The sequence below is a fragment of the Phalacrocorax carbo genome, chromosome 8 (genome assembly GCF_963921805.1).
Source record: "Phalacrocorax carbo chromosome 8, bPhaCar2.1, whole genome shotgun sequence".
Lineage (NCBI taxonomy): Eukaryota > Metazoa > Chordata > Aves > Suliformes > Phalacrocoracidae > Phalacrocorax > Phalacrocorax carbo.
Genome location: NC_087520.1, coordinates 17,861,983 through 17,880,251, shown reverse-complemented (window position 1 = coordinate 17,880,251; position 18,269 = coordinate 17,861,983). Strand labels below are relative to the sequence as shown.

General features: G+C 39.8%; 1 protein-coding gene across 2 annotated transcripts in view; it reads left to right on the top strand.

Moving 5' to 3' along the window:
* The window catches only part of TENM2 (teneurin transmembrane protein 2), a 699,068-nt gene that overhangs the window by 497,437 nt on the left and 183,362 nt on the right, over nucleotides 1-18,269 (top strand). For both annotated transcript variants that reach the window (XM_064458951.1, XM_064458950.1), the window contains one exon: nucleotides 17,654-17,888. In XM_064458951.1, the coding sequence (XP_064315021.1) occupies nucleotides 17,654-17,888 (235 nt within the window). The remainder of the gene's footprint in view (nucleotides 1-17,653; nucleotides 17,889-18,269) is intronic.

Genomic DNA, 18,269 nt, shown 5'->3' with positions numbered 1-18,269 from the left:
ATGCCTAGATTAAAATATTACTTGTAATTGTTTACAGTGAAATGTCCTTGCTGTCATAGTGGTTTTGTGTAGTGTTAACAGGGTTATAAACTTTTAAGTTCTTAAAAGGAAACAAAAAAGTATATTATCTTCTATCTATGGTGTAATCTACCATTAGCTACCCAAATATTGCTGCATTCATACTGTATCATGTACTTATCAAACATCTACATGACTCCTTAACTATTTCCAAAACAAAAGAGTCATTATTTACCCACTGTGAAAATAGCCTTCTGTTAGTGGTATTAGAAATCATTAGCTCTATTAAGTCCGTTATCAGCTATGCTAGCAGCTGGAAATATCCTGCCGCTCAGGAGGGCTCCAAAATGTTCCCCAGTCATTATATTCTGGATCACTTTGTTTTCTTGTATGGTGAAAACAGATTATAATCACATTCAGCCACAGGCAAAAATAGAAGCTGACAACACTGGTAGAAAAAGATTTATGAAACTTTTCATTGCTTGGGGCAGTATTTTGTAACAAGAAAACAGTGTTGTCCCTTAGATAGGAGCATGAGTGAACAGTTCAGCTATGTCTTTCTATCATCTTGGTGCACTGTGTCTCAAAATGACACAGTTATCACACTATAAATACAGCCCAAAGCATTACAGATGTCTATAAGCAGGGCTCATATTAATTGTTGATGCGTAAAGAAGAGATGGATCTGTTTATGTTACCTTAGGAAATAAAAATCTATTTTTTTGAAGAGTATAGAAGTATCAATTTTGTCTGGTCATTGCTTGCTTTGAACAGGATTGACTCAGAAGTTGGTATCTGGAAGTGTTGGGGTTAAAATAATACCTTTATCAGTCTTTGTTTTGGGTGAGGCTGACCCTTCAAACAGCATGTCTATGCGGCAGGATTAAAACAATTTCTTCAACATGGTTTAGGATCATGGGTTTGTTTTTTTTTTCCCCTTAGCAGAAGCACACTTTGCAAAAACTCCTCCTTGAGAAAGAAAAATAATTTAGTTTTCAAAAGCTACAGTGCTGAAAAAACAATGTGTCCATGAAAGTGTCTTCTAAATTTACTATACTACAGGTGTATAGTATAGCTATTGGATCCCTATTTTTAAAACCCTCTGGCATAGTACTGAGGTTTAAGAAATATACGTCATAGGACTTCCCAGTAACATCTCGGAATTTGGAAACAAGATAGTATTACTAGGGCTAAGGGAAAAAGTGTATGTTAACACAAGCTGCTGCACGTTTGTAGCACTAATCAATGAAAGACGGGTATGTATTTATGAGTAATTACAGGTATAGCTATGTCTACAGTATGTGATATAGCTGTATGTGATACAGCTATATAGATACATCTAAAGTGTGTACTTAGAGTTTACCGTGTCAATACTGCATTATTCCTGCCTACGCAATTCCCTTGTCCCATCTTTGACAGCTCTCTTGGTTGTTTCCCTTTTAATTTACCCTGAATCTTGCCTGAAGAGAAACGCAAACTGTCTTGGAGGAGCTCTGCACCTTTTTATTTTCCTCCTTTTTGAACTTGCTCTCATGGTTCCCCATCTCCTTGTAGCTGCCTCTCACCTGAGAAAGGTGCAGGAGGCGGCTCCTGGGCTGCCTTTGCCACCCTGCTCCTCCCCTCCTCCTCCCAGCAGTGTTCCTGCTAACTCCTCTGTCCTCCCCTGATGCCTCTGTGGCTCTGGGCCATCGGGGCCTGATGCTGTCCAAAGCCGGGGGGATGCCTGTCCCCTGCCCGGGCAGCCCAGTTTCTGCGGCTGGGCACAGCGGCTCTGCTGGGAGCCCAGCTCAGGGCCAGCAGGATTATTTCGCTTCACCTGCTCAGCGTTTTTTCCTGAGCAGGTCAGGATCGTTGTGTGTCAGGGATCATCACTGTGTGTCAGGGTATTGTCCTATGTACTCCTGAATGCCCAGTACAGGTATGTGCCCAGGTAACTGTGTGTACCTAATAAATTGTTAACACGAGATGGATAACCTCCACCACTTTAGAAATTCAACTTTCTCTATGCTTCCTTTTTCTTTGACAATCTAGGGTAAATTAGTATAGGACCGATTCAAACTGAATCAGTAACTCTCCCTGCTGTTCATGTGAAGAGCTGAAATCTTCGTCACTTGAGTTCCTGTCTAGAGCATCATCGGAAGTGTTTATAACTAAGGCCCTAAAAATGTTACAAAGATAGTACCATGCTATTTCTTTTTATGCAAAACCCACGTCATTATGACATATCTGGAACCATAGGAAAGGCAAAAATGTATATTTTGCCATCTGACCCAAGTGAACAAGTAGGTGCAGAAAAATCGGTGTGGAAATTGTTACATTTTATATGATGAATCAGGTTTTGAAACAGGCTGAGACTAACTTGGTGCTACGCAGGGATGTCAGAATTCTTGCCAGGTAAGCAAGATGTTTGAGTCTTATGCAAGAACTGTCATAGCACTCCACACACATGGGGAAATATAGGAAAGAAGAGGATGGCATTTAGGGAGTAAAATTCTTAGCAGTGTTTTATCTAACTAGGAAGTAAAATCGTACAAAATTAAGATGAAGTATCTAATTTTGCATTTCAGTCACCAAAAAATTAAAGACCTTTATGTCATTTGAAAAAGTTTCTCAAATGTATAGAACAAGGTGTGCCAGTGAGTGGAAATTTCATGCTTCAGCAGATGCTACAGAAAGCTTTTATTGCTGTAGACATGTTTAAGGATACTCTCTTTAAAGAACACAAATCATACTTGTCACCAATTGTGTATTTCAGCAATGGAGTTATACAAATTAGTAAGTCCTTTGTGATGCTCTGGTGAGAGATGGGCTTTTTTTTTTTTTTTACTAGGAGTTTAAGGTTGATGTCTTTGAGGACAGACTGTAAAAGATGATGAGCCAGGGAGTAAATCTGAACTATGCAGACTCAGTATTACTGAAATGGCAGGACAGGAAAAGAAATAAAAACTACAGAAGCAAAGTATGATAAACCCCACAACCTAAAGATAGTAGGTAGCAGAAAGAGAGGGATGAGAAAGAATGGGGAGCAATGGTATTTAATGATGAGTTTTTCAGACACCTTCGGAGCTCTGGCACTATGAACCAGTCTGTTAGGGCAGGATGGTGCTGTATTTGCTTGTGCTGCTTCGCTCTGTAGAAGGCACTGGGCCACAGTGCTGTCTTTCTCTTCCCTTTCTTATTCCTTTTCCTTTTTCCATGTTACTAACTTTGTACAGTTCTTTTTGTATTTACCCACCCAGTGCTGCTTTGGGGCCTGCGGAGTGCTTTTCTATTTGATAAACAAGGAATATGAAGCAGGAGTGCAGAGTGACTCAGTGACTCAGACACCATCCTCGCCACTAGATTATGGAATGCTCAGCTAAGGGTTTATTCAGTGCAAATAGTATCTTTCCTAGAATTTTGTGCTTACTTCAGTGTGTTTTCACACGGCAGCACAAAGCTGCCCAGTGGCTGAGGTGGCTACCGTCTAACGTTGTGGCTCCAAAGTGCAATACAATCACAGCACCCTTTTGCCAAAAGCAGGGGGTGTCCAGCTTGCACCAGCCACACAGTGATACCCAGAGAATACCCACCTTACTCTTCACAAGAGTCTGTCTTTGTCACTTGCCCCTAAATTTGACTCTGAGGCTGCTTTAGCAGCAGGTTCCCTCTGTTCAGAAGATATTTTCCTGCCAAAACATACTTTTAATGACAGGGCCAGCTGTTCTCCCTCAGGACCAAGCTTCCACTTGGTCCTTAGTTTGCTTCTTAATTGTCTTATTGCTGATGAATAATTTAATAATTTTTCTTGAGTATTTAATAAATTTAGATTTTTGTGAAGTTTCAGTTAATAAAAAGACAACGTACAACAGCAGAGAGTTAGTTCTCTTCCCCTCCATTCATGGCACAGATTGCCATATTTCCCTGAGCTTGTATCAAATGATATGCAAGTAAATTGAAATAGTGAAACTGTAGCAATATGTCTGTCAGCATCCTACACAGATGTAGAGTTTGGGTTTTATTCCAGACTACTTTTTTATGATGCAGAAAATATGCATCGAATGGTCTTTAAGCTTTAACAATAACTGACTTGCATGCCCTGTGGAGGGTAGCTTTTGCTCTTACATTTCTGTTAAAAAGTACTAATTAGATATTAGCTTAAAAATGTAAACCTCTCCACTGTGTAGGACTTGTGGTGTGTATAATTTGGAAAATCTGAGGTCAGCTGTGGGGTTTTTGTTTGTGTTTTTTTTGTTGTTTTCTAACAGGTAGCTAAAAGGTCAAGTGGAAGGATATCGCATTTCTAGATCTTTATCCAATGTAGAAGTTGTCCTATTTGTTTCTGCTTACTGAAATACAATATTCAGATATCTGCGAGGCAGGGGTGTGTGTGGGGAGAATAAAACAAACCTGTTTGGAATAATAGTTTAACTTAAACATGGGTTACCTCCTGTTAGCACCCACAGGAATTAGTTTTCATGTTTTTTAATTTGTTATGACTGAAGAAACATATGTGGCAGGTGAGGAAGGCCTGTTGTAAGAAGAAAAAGACCAGGGTGAAACCAGGGGTCTAGGGTTCGGTCATGCAATTCAATATTAATTTACTGCTCTCCGTGTTTCAGTTTATGTGCCTGTAAAATTCTGACAACATTCTTACCTTATGAGGCTTCATTTATGAAGCACCTTAAAACGAACACAGGGCAGATATTTTAGAGAACACTAAGTATTATTATTATTACATTGGTGTTGTTGGTATTGATCAATTCAGTGTATGTAACATGGACTACAATCAGTTTTCACACATACAAAATTCCTTAGTCTATGTTGCCGGAGTACAACGTTACTGCTTTTTATGATCCCTTTCTATACCATGTTTTACTATTCAGTTTCACATCTCTTCTGCCTTCCCATGTTAGTGAGTATTTCTTTTAGAAACACGAATTTAAAATATTTGCTCTCTGGGCACCCATCTCCCTTTGTGACTATGTCAAAAATAAACATAATTTCCGAAAGTTGTATTTGATAAAAGATCATACTTATTCCTGATGCAGGTGCCGTATGCATGTACCCACCAGTGATACCCTTCTCGAGGTGCAGTTTGATTCTTTGTTATCAGAATAAATTTCCCCATTAGTGAAGTTGTCTGAGTTGATAAATGAGTGTAAAGGAAAATCTTTCACACATACCAGTAGCAAGAGAATTACTAAAAATGAACGGATATATTAATTTAAAAAAAAAATAAAAATTAAGATAACTGTTATTGGCATGGAGCATCACAGCTACCTAACAGCAACAATTCAGCTAGCTAAGGTTTATTTTTTAAAGTAATTTGATTTTGGTTAATTTCATGTTAAGTAGGAACACCTAATAAGTATCCCACTACCTAAAAGTGTAGATAGCTGTAATTTACTGGTGGTAATATAATGAAAATAACTGTCACTTCAAATACTAGAGATGTTTAGGAAAAAAAAAATCCCCTTGACTTTGGAATTTCTTAAGCTTGACTTTTCTGTTTCTGAATGATCCTTAGAAATTGTGGCTGATAAAAGGTCCTTGCAGAAAAGCCTTGACGTGCTGAACATGTCTCTATAGATAGCTGTGAAGACTTAACCCGGATTTTTCTTACATATTAATTTAGAAATAGGAAGCTTGTGTGCTGTAATTCTGTATCATAGCTTTGATATCATAGAATCATAGAATAATTACGGTTGGAAAAGACCTCTAGGATCATCAAGTCCAACCATCAACCCCACACTACCACATCTCCTAAACCATGCCCTGAAGTGCCACATCTACACATCTTCTAAATACCTCCAGGGATGGTGACTCCACCACCTCTCTGGGCAGCCTGTTCCAATGTCTGAACACCCTTTCAGTAAAGAAATTTTCCCTAGTATCCAACCTAAACCTCCCCTGATGCAGCTTGAGGCCACCTCCTCTCACTCTATCACTAGTAGCTTGGGAGGAGAGACCAACACCCACCTCACTACAACCTCCTTTCAGGTAGTTGTAGAGAGCGATAAGGTCTCTTCTCAGACTCCTCCAGGCTAAACAACCCCAGTTCCCTCCACCTCTCATCATAAGATTTGCTCTCCAGACCCTTCACCAGCTTCGTTGCCTTTCTCTGGACACGCTCCAGCAACTCGATGTCCTTGTACTGAAGGGCCCAAAACTGAACACAATATTCAAGGTGCGGCCTCACCAGTGCCCAGTACAGGGGCACGATCACTGCCCTGCTCCTGCTGCCCACACTATTGCTGATACAAGCCAGGATGCTGTTGGCCTTCTTGGCCACCTGGGCACGCTGCTGGCTCATGTTCAGCCGGCTGTCAGCCAGCACCCCCAGGTCCTTCTCTGCCAGGCAGCTCCCCAGCCACTCCTCCCCAGGCCTGTAGCGTTGCATTGGGTTGTTGTGACCCAAGTGCAGGACCCAGCACTCGGCCTTGTTAAACCTCATACAATTGGCCTCAGCCCATCGATCCAGCCTGTCCAGGTCCCTCTGTAGAGCCTTCCTACTGTCAAGCAGATCCCCGCCCAACTTGGTGTCATCTGCAAACAAAACTAATCTTATTGGATTTTTCAATTACAGAATTGCAATTTAACATCTACTAAACTATTAGTATCCTGCCAAATTGATGCAAATGGGCTCCCTATTCTAGTGGGGACATAAAAGGTGAAAACAATGACTAGTCCTCGAGACTGCTTCAAAGTACATGGATAGTGAGGACTCTTATCCAGGTGTATCAAGCTAAATCTAGTCCAAATTCACCACCCTACTATCCAAACATCATATTGTGTAGAAGATGGGGCCTAGGACCTTCTGCTTTCCTCTGCTGATCTCTTTGTATTGTGCCAAATTACTTGCTAATCTGCACATAACCTATACATGTAACGCACACAATCATCAAGAAGCTTCCTTTCTATGTAGAAGACTACTATCACACTGCTTTAAGAGATCATAGGACATATTTATTTATTGTCTTTTTCCTTCATTTCTGCTGACTCTTTCCTTGCCCCCGTGTCTCAGAGGAGTGGAATTCTTTGACTGCCTTCAGAATCCTCCTTATGTCCTTTTCTTCTCTGTCACAATTTCACAAGTCAACTTTTGTATCAAAAAGTTTTCTGAAATTCATCTATCGCATTATGGCTTTAACTGCTGTGAACCTTTTCTGTCTAAGGGATTTCAGCAATCCACACACATTTTAAAGCAGAGATTTCAAAGAGAGCTTTTGATTACTTCTTATCATTAGAAGGAAACTGTTATCAATGTTTGCAAGGTGGCAGATATTTATCCAGAGGTTTTAGCCAAACTGCAGTCCTGGTATTTATCTACTTTCTAGTCTCCTATGAGCACAAAATATTGGGGTCATCCTCTTTTCTTATTTTTATATTCTTATTTAATATTGCCACTATCATTATTGTGAATACAGCATTGCACCTGAGAGCTGTTATCTTTCTTTTCACAGTACTAAGCTCCACTTAGTACTGTGGTGATCTCAGACATTCTGAAGGAAGAAACACTATATAATTGCATTATCATAGCTGCTTTTATACCTTAAATAAAAAATGGAATCTGTTCCCTTATTGCTCAGTTACTACCATATTTCTATGGCTCTTTACTTCAGCCTCTTTGCATTGCTGGTCTCAGAAAAATAAAATCATGGCCTTGAGACAAAGAAGGACAGGTAAAGATGATGTTGAACTGAGCACCCAGGATGAAGCTGTGTTTTCAAAAATGTATGCCATATAAATAATGGGTAGGACTGTGCTATTTGCTCTCCCCTTGACACTGGGAACAAGAAGCATTGCCAGAAGACATTACACTTCCCCTGCCTTCTGTTTGTTCTGGTAAAATTGGACCACTTCATTTTTTGGTGTCTGCCACTATGATTACAGAGTCTCTTCAGGTTGTAAATTCGATTGCCTTCTCCATGCTGGGCATTAAGAACAGCACATATTTAAAGTGGCAGCCCAAAGCTTATAGTTGCATTGTAATTATGGTATCAGAGGTAGCTGGGTAAACTGGGCAGAGGATGTCAGATAAGTCAGCAGCAAAGTCCCGGCAGGGGGATGAGTAGTGACGGTGTTTTCTTTTTCACTGATTAGAAGTGATTTGACAGCTGTATTTTATAAAAGAAAAAAAAAGAAAAAGGACCCACAGCCTTGTTCTGAGAGCCTCTTCAAGCTCACATAACAGAGAGTTGCACTGAGGTTTAAAGTCTTGATGGGAATTAAGTTTCTGCAAGATGTTGGTAATGCTTTTTAAATAAGACAGCACTTGGTCTTCTCCAGCTGGTCAAAGTTTTCAGTGGGCTGCTTCATTTCTTCTTTGCTAGAGAGCATTTTTCTAGCTGGCAGTAAATTTGTTCATGGAAAATGCAGCAGTAGTGAAGTATTTGATGGGGTATTATCGGGAGGATTGCTAGACAGCCTAAACTCAGTGGGTGCCTCATCACAGTGGTGTTAGGCAGTTAATTTTCCTGGCCTCCAAGCTGACCGTAAGCCAGCTGCAGCCTGAAAGCTATTTTGCCGTTAGCATGGAACAGTGCCAGAAGCAGCACACCTTGCCCCTCGGGCACTAGTGGGAACGCAGCGTGGAGTCAGTGCAGGGAAGTAGTTCCCAGACCAGCGCTGAGGTTCCCTCACGCTGGCCTGGCCTCAGCTCAGCTGCATTGGCAGGTCCATTCTGCCCTGCACTCGGAGTCCTTTGGTCCCTGGGCAATGCCTGCTGGCATCCGCTGGGGCTTGGCTTTCCCTTAGCTCTGCCATGTTGAGGGTCAAGGTCTGTAGGCACCTGCCAGGCACCTGCACGACACCAAGGCTGTAGGTGATGGGGATTGGAATCAGCCCCTGGAAGCTGGTCTCATCAGACATCATATTTTGAGAAGTTGTAGCCTGGCTGCAGCACCCAGTGACACAGACCGATCATTTACATAGCTGATATTCTCCTGTATTGATTTTTCTGTTTCATCATGTGTGACTGTGGGGGTATTGTTGTTTTTTAGTTTAGGGTTTTTTTTCCCTTCACACATGAAAAACTCCAATTAAAAACTTATGTAAGAACTGCTAGCTTAATGTTGGCTCATATGCTGCCGAGTGATAACCTGTGTGAGGGCTGTCGTAGACCACCTTACGATACCCTGTATTTTTACTCATTAACCCATGGATTCTTATTCTGAATAACAGAACCTGTTAGCTGAAGTTAACCTCTCTGGTACCTTGAAAAGCCAGGCAACTTTGACAGGACTTCTTATTTGAATCAGTTGTGACTTTCTTTTCTGTTTAATACCAACCAGTAAAGAATTCAACCCAAATTCCACTGCATATGGAAGAAATGCCAGTCATATAGTATTGCACCTTGTGGTACCCTGGAGGCAGAGAAATGCTCATTTTTTTCTTGTACTTATTTGTATCTTGCCTGCTTTTAAAAAGAGAAATAACCTGTTGGAAAGTTTGATTCAATGCAACAGATACATTACATTACATTTGCTTTTCTTTACTCCAGCATTATGCAACTTTCGTCTTACTTTTTCCATATAGTCTACACAAAGTATTTTTACCTGTTCTGCATGTTGGGAAACAGGTGGTCCAGGCAGTAAATAACTGGCTTCCCAGGAGCTGTGAAATTGCATTATGCCAGGAAGCTCCTCCAGGAACCTTGTATTTACTGGTATATATAAGTCTTCATGTTAACGATTCTTATGTATCAGAGTTTAATTCCACCATTTGATTATCAGGTGGTTCAGCCTAAAGGAAAAACTGTACTTGATTATTATTTTCATGCTTTCTTTGGGCTGAAGGGGTAATATGGTAAATATTTCTGAAAAAATGCTCTAACCCTGAAAACCTGTGGAAGGACATTGTAGTAAGAAAAAACTTTTTTTTTTCTTTTAAGCAAGAAAACTAGTGTATTTTCATTGATACTGCTGTTGAACTGAAGAAATTTTAGGTTGGTGTTCAGTATGCATTATGTTGAATCATCCCAAGGCAGTGGTATAAGATGGAATAAGAAAAAAATTCAGCAGTTGACAAAAGTTAGTGCTGCTGGGAAGTGATAACATTGCCTGAGAAACAGAGAAATTACTTGATGCTGAAAGCCATGTTCAATATATTTAGTTTCATTAATAGTTCAGCTGCCAAACTTCTCAGTGGTGAGACTAGACATTACAGACTCTTGGAACAACAGAAGAATTCAAAATCGTTACTCTGCTGATAGACCTTTCCTTCTTAAAGGATCTGCGATACCTGGAAGGCTGATTTATTAAAAAGCTCACCTAGGCATTGCTGAGATCTCAGTCTCCGATTCGATCTTCTCTCTGACGCAATTACTTTCAGTAATTTATTTTAGAGACTCTTTTTTGTATAAAGTTTTTATGAGGTTAGGTTTAACAACAACAAAAAGTATTATTTTGGACAATGTGTAATACCTTCTGTGATGTTTTTGAAATAATCAAGATAATGTATTGCATTAAAACACCTGTGCCTAGCATTTCTTTTGCCCCCTTGGAAGGCAGATTTGTGTGCTAGCTGAGTGGTTTATGTAACATCCAAAGTACTCCTGTAATAGCTTCGGGGATGACTTTCTATTGCACCTGACTCCAGACTCACAATGAATTGGAAATTACAGTGCAATTATTCTTATGTCACTATGAAAATTTTCTGGCTCCCCCTTGGACTGTCCAGGGAAACAGCAGTTTTCAAGCTGTTGTCTGATCCAGAAAATGGCACCAGGCTTATAATGCTGGCCTAAATATTTCTGTTCAAAAGCTTCTGTACATTGTTCAGAAAAATGTGTGTCTTCAGTTTCTCTTTGCTGTGATTCTCGGTGTATCAGATTGTGTAAGCTCTGGAGGGGGTTTGTGTAAGTCTCTAGATAGGGTTCAACTCTTCCCCATTCTGCAGAACCAAGTCCATAGAGCAACATTTAGCATTCTGCACTGAACTGTTCCATGGTAATGATGATGGTAATGATGAACTGTACTGCTTCGAAATATATATGTATGCTTTTCTTTTTAGTTCTTCTTACATCAGTGCCTTCTTGAGACAAAAGTCATATATCTAAGCTAAAGAAGATAAATACACCCATAGTCTCTCTGAAATGTGTTTTATATCTATGTCATTACTGGAAAACTAAATTAAAAGATTCATTAGAAAAGATGTGAAATGCATGGATTGTTTTTAAATTGGAAAGAAGACTTTTCTTTAACTTCTGACTCATTTTGGTAATATGTAAAAATGGAAATAGTGTACCTATATATATATGTACACACACACACATATATACATATATAAAAGTATCACAGGACACTGACTCCACATAAAGCATTGTTATTGAAGTGATCTGTTTTGCCATTGACTAGCCATTATTTTATGCAGCCAGTGCACCTCATGCAGTGTGATAATGAATACTTAAGTGATGTATTTCAGCAAATATAATTAGTACATGGTATCTCAGATAATGCTGTTTTGTAGGGCAGTGGATTTTTACCTCTTTTTATGTGACCCTCACTTGAGAAAGTTGGTTACATGACTGTAAACCCCCAGGTAAGACTCCTGGTGAAAGGTGCTAATTCTTTGCCTTTGCTTGCATGAGTATGCACACCATTTTTTCACAGCCAACCAACCCATCGGGTACAGAAACCAAATCTGCCATTTCTTTGGCTCCAGCAAAGCTGAGAAGAAGCTAATATTTCTGCTCCAAGCAGACTGATGCATGTGGACGTCTGCACAGAGCGTCTCAGCACCTCTGGTTTCAGGAGCGTGACAGAGGAGCAGTCATGCTCTGTGTACACAGCAACAACTCAGGTCTGGCAGAGTTAATTTGGTTGCTGCTGCTTCTGCCTCCCATGAGATGAACTCCTGCCCTGCAGGCTGGGAGCCGCAGACACAAAGCATTTGCCTGGCTCATGCTGCGGTGGTATCTGATTGCCTTGTAAGTGGTAAGGTAATTTACCTTCAGCACTCCTGCGAAGGATATGGATAAAGACGCTTATAGATAACAAGTGATTCGGCCGCAATCGCTCAAGGGTTGCCTCAGTCGGAGTAGGATATAAAAACTACGACAAAGTCCTAGACTTTATCCATTAAACCACCTTTCCCCTTTTCTGTGATTATCTGGATATTGTGGGTAAGCAGTGGGGTATTTTTGTTTGGTTTTTGTTGTTTCCTTTTTGCCACAGAGACATTTAATTTTCTATTCTAATATTGTGCTGAGGAGATGGCTGCAGTGCACTGGCAGAGACTGATAAGTGACTTACAATTTTATACCACACGTTTACTGAATTTTCAGTTTGAAGTGTACCGTCTGGGATGACAGCCAGTCATTCAACCTATTCTTGCCTCAAACATTTTAAAAACATGTGGACAAAAGAAGAAACACCTGGCAAATGTTTTGAGTTTACCATAACAAGAGAGAGGGTTAATGATATCCGTGGTTACGAGCAAGATAACTTGCTTCTTTACAGCATATGTTGGAAACATTTTCAGAATATTTAGATTCTGGTTAACTATGGCCTTGCATAAAATAATTTAGATAATTAAAGCAAATGAACAGAGCTGAAGCAGACATAGCATAAAACAGAGTCTGTGTTGCTTGGGAAGGAGCCCTGGTCCCACCCCACCAAACTCAAATGAAAGGTGAAAGCTGGCCATGGAGAAGGCAGCTCCTGGTGATACTGTATTATATTCTTGGGTGTTTCAATGCTTTCTCTTCTTCCTGACTCTGAGTAATGTGATCTGCCTTTGAAGATGAATTTAGCTTGGAAGGTGGTCCTGTGGTTCTGTGAAAAACCTGTTACTCATTGTGACAGCAGATGATGCGGTTTCCTTGAGAAAAGAGTGTGGTAGAGTTATTTGAATAAAGAGCTAAGAAAACTGAAGATTGGGTTTCTAATGCTGGCTAACAAGGACTTTCTGTGGATTTACTTAATTAATTTTTTCTTACAATGCATCAGCTTCATTATCTTTTTGCTTTCAATATTTGTATTGTTTAGGTGTATAAGGAAATAGTTGCATCATTGTTCATTTCAGAAAAATAATATGTTTGGTTTTTTCTTTTAGTTCTTTTGTGAAAAGGATTGAAGAGGAGGTGTTCATGTGTCTATTTAGCATTTAATCATGGCACAGAGGCTAATTCAGCACAACTAAGATACAATCTACATTACTTTTTTGAGGTAGTAAAGACAAAGAACTGGGATGCAGGGAATGATTGCTTTGCTTAGAATAGGGATGCTGCTGATTCTGCTTTGAGTTTAATCTCTGAGGTGGCAGATTAAGTTGTTCTCCTCAGATCACTGTGTTGCGTGGGTTTAGTGCATGTGTTGAGTGTACCAAAGCCTTGGAAGAACTTTGGAAAATAATGTGACCATGTTAAAGCAGATCTGAAGTTTCACTTCATATTCTAGGCAATATTTGAATGGCAAAAACAGCTGAGAAGTGGCGTTTGGAAGCATGTGCTCAGGAGCACGCAGCTGTCGCTGTTGTACCTGTGATGCTGTGGCATCCCGTGGCTTTTCCTGATCCCTGAGGTTGCCAGGCTCGTGCCAGGATAAGACTCTTACGATGCAGCAGCACAGGCTCATGAAGGATCTGCAGCCACTGCCTGTTACACAGCGCTTCCCATGGCACCCCTGCTTCCAACCTGCGCCGTGCACAGCGGGGCCGCGGCCACGGGGCTGTACTTTGGGCTGCAGATCCTTTACTCTCTCCTGTGTATGCAAAAGACAGGAAGGCCATAGTGACAGGATTATGCTCAGGGCTAGTTTTTTGGTGGTTTTTTGTTTGTTTGTTTTTAAGGAGAGAAGTGCTACTTTACATCTTCTTTAGCTGTTTTTACCTCTGTGCTAGCCTGATTTGTTTAATTGTTTTACTGGATAAAAGAATGAACAGAGCAAAACATTTTTTTTCTGTTTTTAGCATTTTGGTTCTGATTAAACTCAAATAAGTCAATTGGATAGTTTACGATTACTTTAAGGATATGTAGATCAGACTTTATATTCTCAGATTACTTAATTAGAACACAATTTATCCTCACTCAGCTTCTAATTTGCACATTTGAAATGAGCATTGCTGATATTTTTGACTGCTATAAGATCTCTTGAAGAATTGCGTGTTGATTATATGGTCATCAGGCCCTGATTTTTCAGAAGTGCTCAGCACAATCAATGTGTGCTAAAATTCTTTAGAATTAGGTATGTTTGTCTATTTGTGAATTTAAATAAAAAATAAAAAATTAAAAAAAGCCAAAACATGGAAGGTACCAATATTTCAGATTTCCAATTCTCTGATTTTCATTGTGGTCTTAAGAGACTTCTCCTTAAATCCTGAATGTTTGAGATTATATAGTGTATTCTGGCGAAACCCTTATTTCAAGTAATAATTGAGAAAATGCATAACTTCCTCAGTGTTTTTCCCCAAACCAGTTTTGGCAACTGCTCTATCAAAAATAAAATCTCTTCCCTGATGTAAAATGACAGATGTACTCCATCAAGACACGTATTGTGTTTGAGCTTCCAAATAATAAAACAATCGGCAAGAGGCCGCAGAGCATGTCGTATTGTAAGATACGTTATGCAAGTCCTTAAGGCAGCTGATCTTTTATTACGGGACAAATTATTTACTTCTCTGAACTTGCGAGCTCAGCAGATTTGCAGGTACTGATGTTGAAGTTTTTAGGCAAAGATGCTCATAAAGAAGTGCTCAGACATTCAGATGTGAATCCAGTTTTATACCCCTGGCAAGTTCAATGGTGTTCAGCTTCTGCTTTTCATTCATGTAAACAGGTTTATAAAGAAGCAGCATATTAAGCTTTTATCTTTCTCATATATACATGAGTGTGTGTGCATGCTCCCTAGTTAGTACTTCTTTTTTATATATATAAGCTTTTATATGCTTTACTATACACTATATAAAATCTATGTAACGGTGATATTGGTATTTGTTTTATTATTCTATATTAAATGCTACATTCATCTTACACCAGATTTCTGAGGCTTTGCAGCTGCAGTATATGTTCAGTTACTTCTGCACAGCTTATTTTGTGCAGTACATTTTATTTACTGTGTGAAAACTGAGTCTTGAGGAAGATTAAATTTATTCGTGGTAACTTGAATTCAGTTCTTGCTTTCTTAATCTTACAGAAATTCTCTTCATTCTTACTGATGTGCAGTTGGCTCATGTTTAAGAACAGCCTCTATGATTTTGTGGTTGCAAGATTCAGAGTCTTTATATTGCTGGCACTACTGTGTCTCTCAGAGCAAAACTTTTTTGTTTATGTGGGTATAACTTTTCCATATTTATCCTCAAAAAGGAAAAGCTGCATCCAAAGTAAGCTGAGAAAATATGAAGCACATTAAACTTCTGAAGTAATTTTTAACACAAGGGCACAAGCTTGTATTTTATCCTTCATAAATATCCACTTATTGAAATCCAAACATGCTTTGTTTAAAGCCAGAACACAGACTAGGAGAGTAATTCCACTTAAGCTTCTATGCGTGTGGATATTGTCCAAACACATTTCCTTCCTGCTGGGTCTTACTCCACATGCTGTTCAGGAATGGCACAGGACTGAGTGTAGATTAGACATTTATGTTCTAGGAGGTCCAAATGGGGGTTTTAAACACGAAGTTTGCTGGGTTGAACAGTCTCTTTCAAGCCTAGGTATAAGGCATAGCCAAGTCAAGAATAGTAAGGAAAACAGCACATATGATGACCCTACAATTTAGGATGTGTTCATGGAAGGTGTCTTTGTATTTAAAGCAGTTGACAGTATCATAGGGTAAGCATTCAGACAACAGACATTCAAAAAAGAAACTTCTGTGCAGATTCAAAGCATCATGGAAAGGATGCAGAATTTATCATCATTCCCTCCTTAAAGTTTCTTGTCATGGGACAACTTCTACTTGCCTTCACAAGTCCCGCTAAGCCTCTGTCTCTTCTTCATCAGCCTCTGCTTCCCCAGATCCACAAAAATGCTTAAGAAAATGAATGCTCAGTCTCCAAAACACTCTGTTCTCTTTCTGTTCCCTGGTTGTATTGACACTTTCATTCCTTTTCCCTGGGGCGGGCAGGCAGCAGAGCAGTGCCAGGGAGGAGCTGGTCCCAGGGATGCTGGGGATCAGGCAGGACACAGTCACCGCTGCAGCTCGGGGTGCCCTGCCAGCTCGCCCCTCTGATCACCAGCATTTGAGCTGCAACACTGGGTGGTTTTCCCTTTACAAAAGAAAAGAGGTGGTTATTTCTCCTCTCTTGGATGGCTTAACGTGAGAGTCTAAAATATCCCCCTGATTATGAAAGGTGTTTTGATAAGAACTTTAGCATTCAGAAGCCTGAAGTGATGCACCGATTTCAGTCCCTGAGTGCATGGCCTGATTCTCAGTTGCGATGAGCCCCCCTGGAATGGTTTGTTGGTTTTTTGGGTGGGTTTGGTTTGCTTTGGTTTGGTTTTTAAATATTGACCTTAATTAACTTACATTAATCGATCAGCAGTTTTTCTATACTTCATTGTTTTGTATAAAAATAGACCAGTCTAGCTGCAAATGGTTTCCCCTTGTGATGTTTTATTTTGCTGTTTGATTCATTAAGTACAGAATGTGCTTTAGTTTCTAAAAACAAACATACATCATTATAATTATAATGTCACTAATATTACTTTTTCTGATTGTTGTTCACTAGAAAACTACAACTTGATATAATGACTAAAGCGTGCGGTTCATAATCCACTTACAGTGTTTGTTTTCTTTAATCTCTTTTGCTATTTTTATTAGAAGTAAATTATTGCAACATATGGAATTGCACTTAAACTTATCTACCATTCTGCATTTATGTTTAGAAAAGTGACTATGCTAGAATGACACCTGCTTATTCTATTTTCTTCTCATGTACTTTTTATTTTAATCCATTTGCCTTATAGATTAGAAAAATATATTTTCATTATCAGTGCTGACATGTCAGTACTCAAAGAATGAGAAAAGTATATATCCTTTGTCTTTAAAAAACATCACCTATCATTTTTTAATGAAAGAGGCTGAAAGAGTAGCATAATTTTCAGATTCTGGTGTGCATTTGAAGAATTGCTAAATAGAAAAATACAGGCCAAATCCTGATCACATGGAAGAACGTGAAAGATATAATCATTGCATTGTTGCTCTGTTTTCATATTTGGAGTTCAGTCTTCTTTCACTGGCACAAATACTGTTTGTTTGAAGCTGATCGGTAAAATTTCTGTTGGAGTTTTATAGAAGCCTAAAGACTGTATTCTCAAAAGCTGGTTTTAATCTATTAAGGTTCATGTCCTTAAAGTCCCTGATAGAAACAGGATGGAAAAAGTTCCTCTGGGTGGCTGTACAGAAAGGTCAAGCTAGACTGCTGTCCTGGCTCCTCCACAGAGGAGCCTTTCTCCAGGGAGAATCCATGAAGGAGTATTTTTAAATCTAAATATAGTCTTTGAGAACATCCCAACTTTGCAATCTCAAAATGCTGGTTTAGATCTCTAATATAATCACTGATGTGATTTAACCATGTTTTAATGCCTACAGGTCCAAAAGGCATGCAGGCTTGCGTGGTTTGGCTTTTTTTCCAGGCAGCGGTCCACTGAAAATGGCAAAGAGAATAATACCATCAACACGCATTTGTGATTTATTTTTCTTTTCTATTTTAGGCCCTTCAAATCATCACAGCCAGTCAACGCTGAGGCCGCCTCTCCCGCCTCCTCACAACCATTCACTGTCCCATCATCATTCCTCTGCCAACTCCCTCAACAGGAACTCGCTCACAAATCGCCGGAACCAGATCCATGCGCCTGCTCCGGCACCCAACGACCTGGCCACCACCCCTGAGTCTGTGCAGCTCCAGGACAGCTGGGTGCTCAACAGCAACGTCCCACTTGAGACCAGGTGGGTCACGTGGACGGACACCCCGGGGAATGCCATTGCACTGAAATGCACAGAGAAAACCGTTCAGCTCGTTAGGAGATGGGGTTTAGTTCACTTTGTGTCAATGAAGGTTTTGGCTGACACAGCATTGGGAATTATTGGCATTAGAATACCTACAGCCCTCTGATGTGCTTTGCATTGCGTGGTAGACAGGTGGGAATCTCTCTGCTCACATGTCCCATTTTTAAAGACTTCTATTCATTTGGACCATCCCTGCATACACAACTCATGGTATTAGTACAGCATATTTTATTCACAGGCTCAGGGACAACTTATAATTCATATTGACTCTGTTGCTGAAAAATTATACATTTTGCCTTTCCTGAAGTAACAAACAGAGGC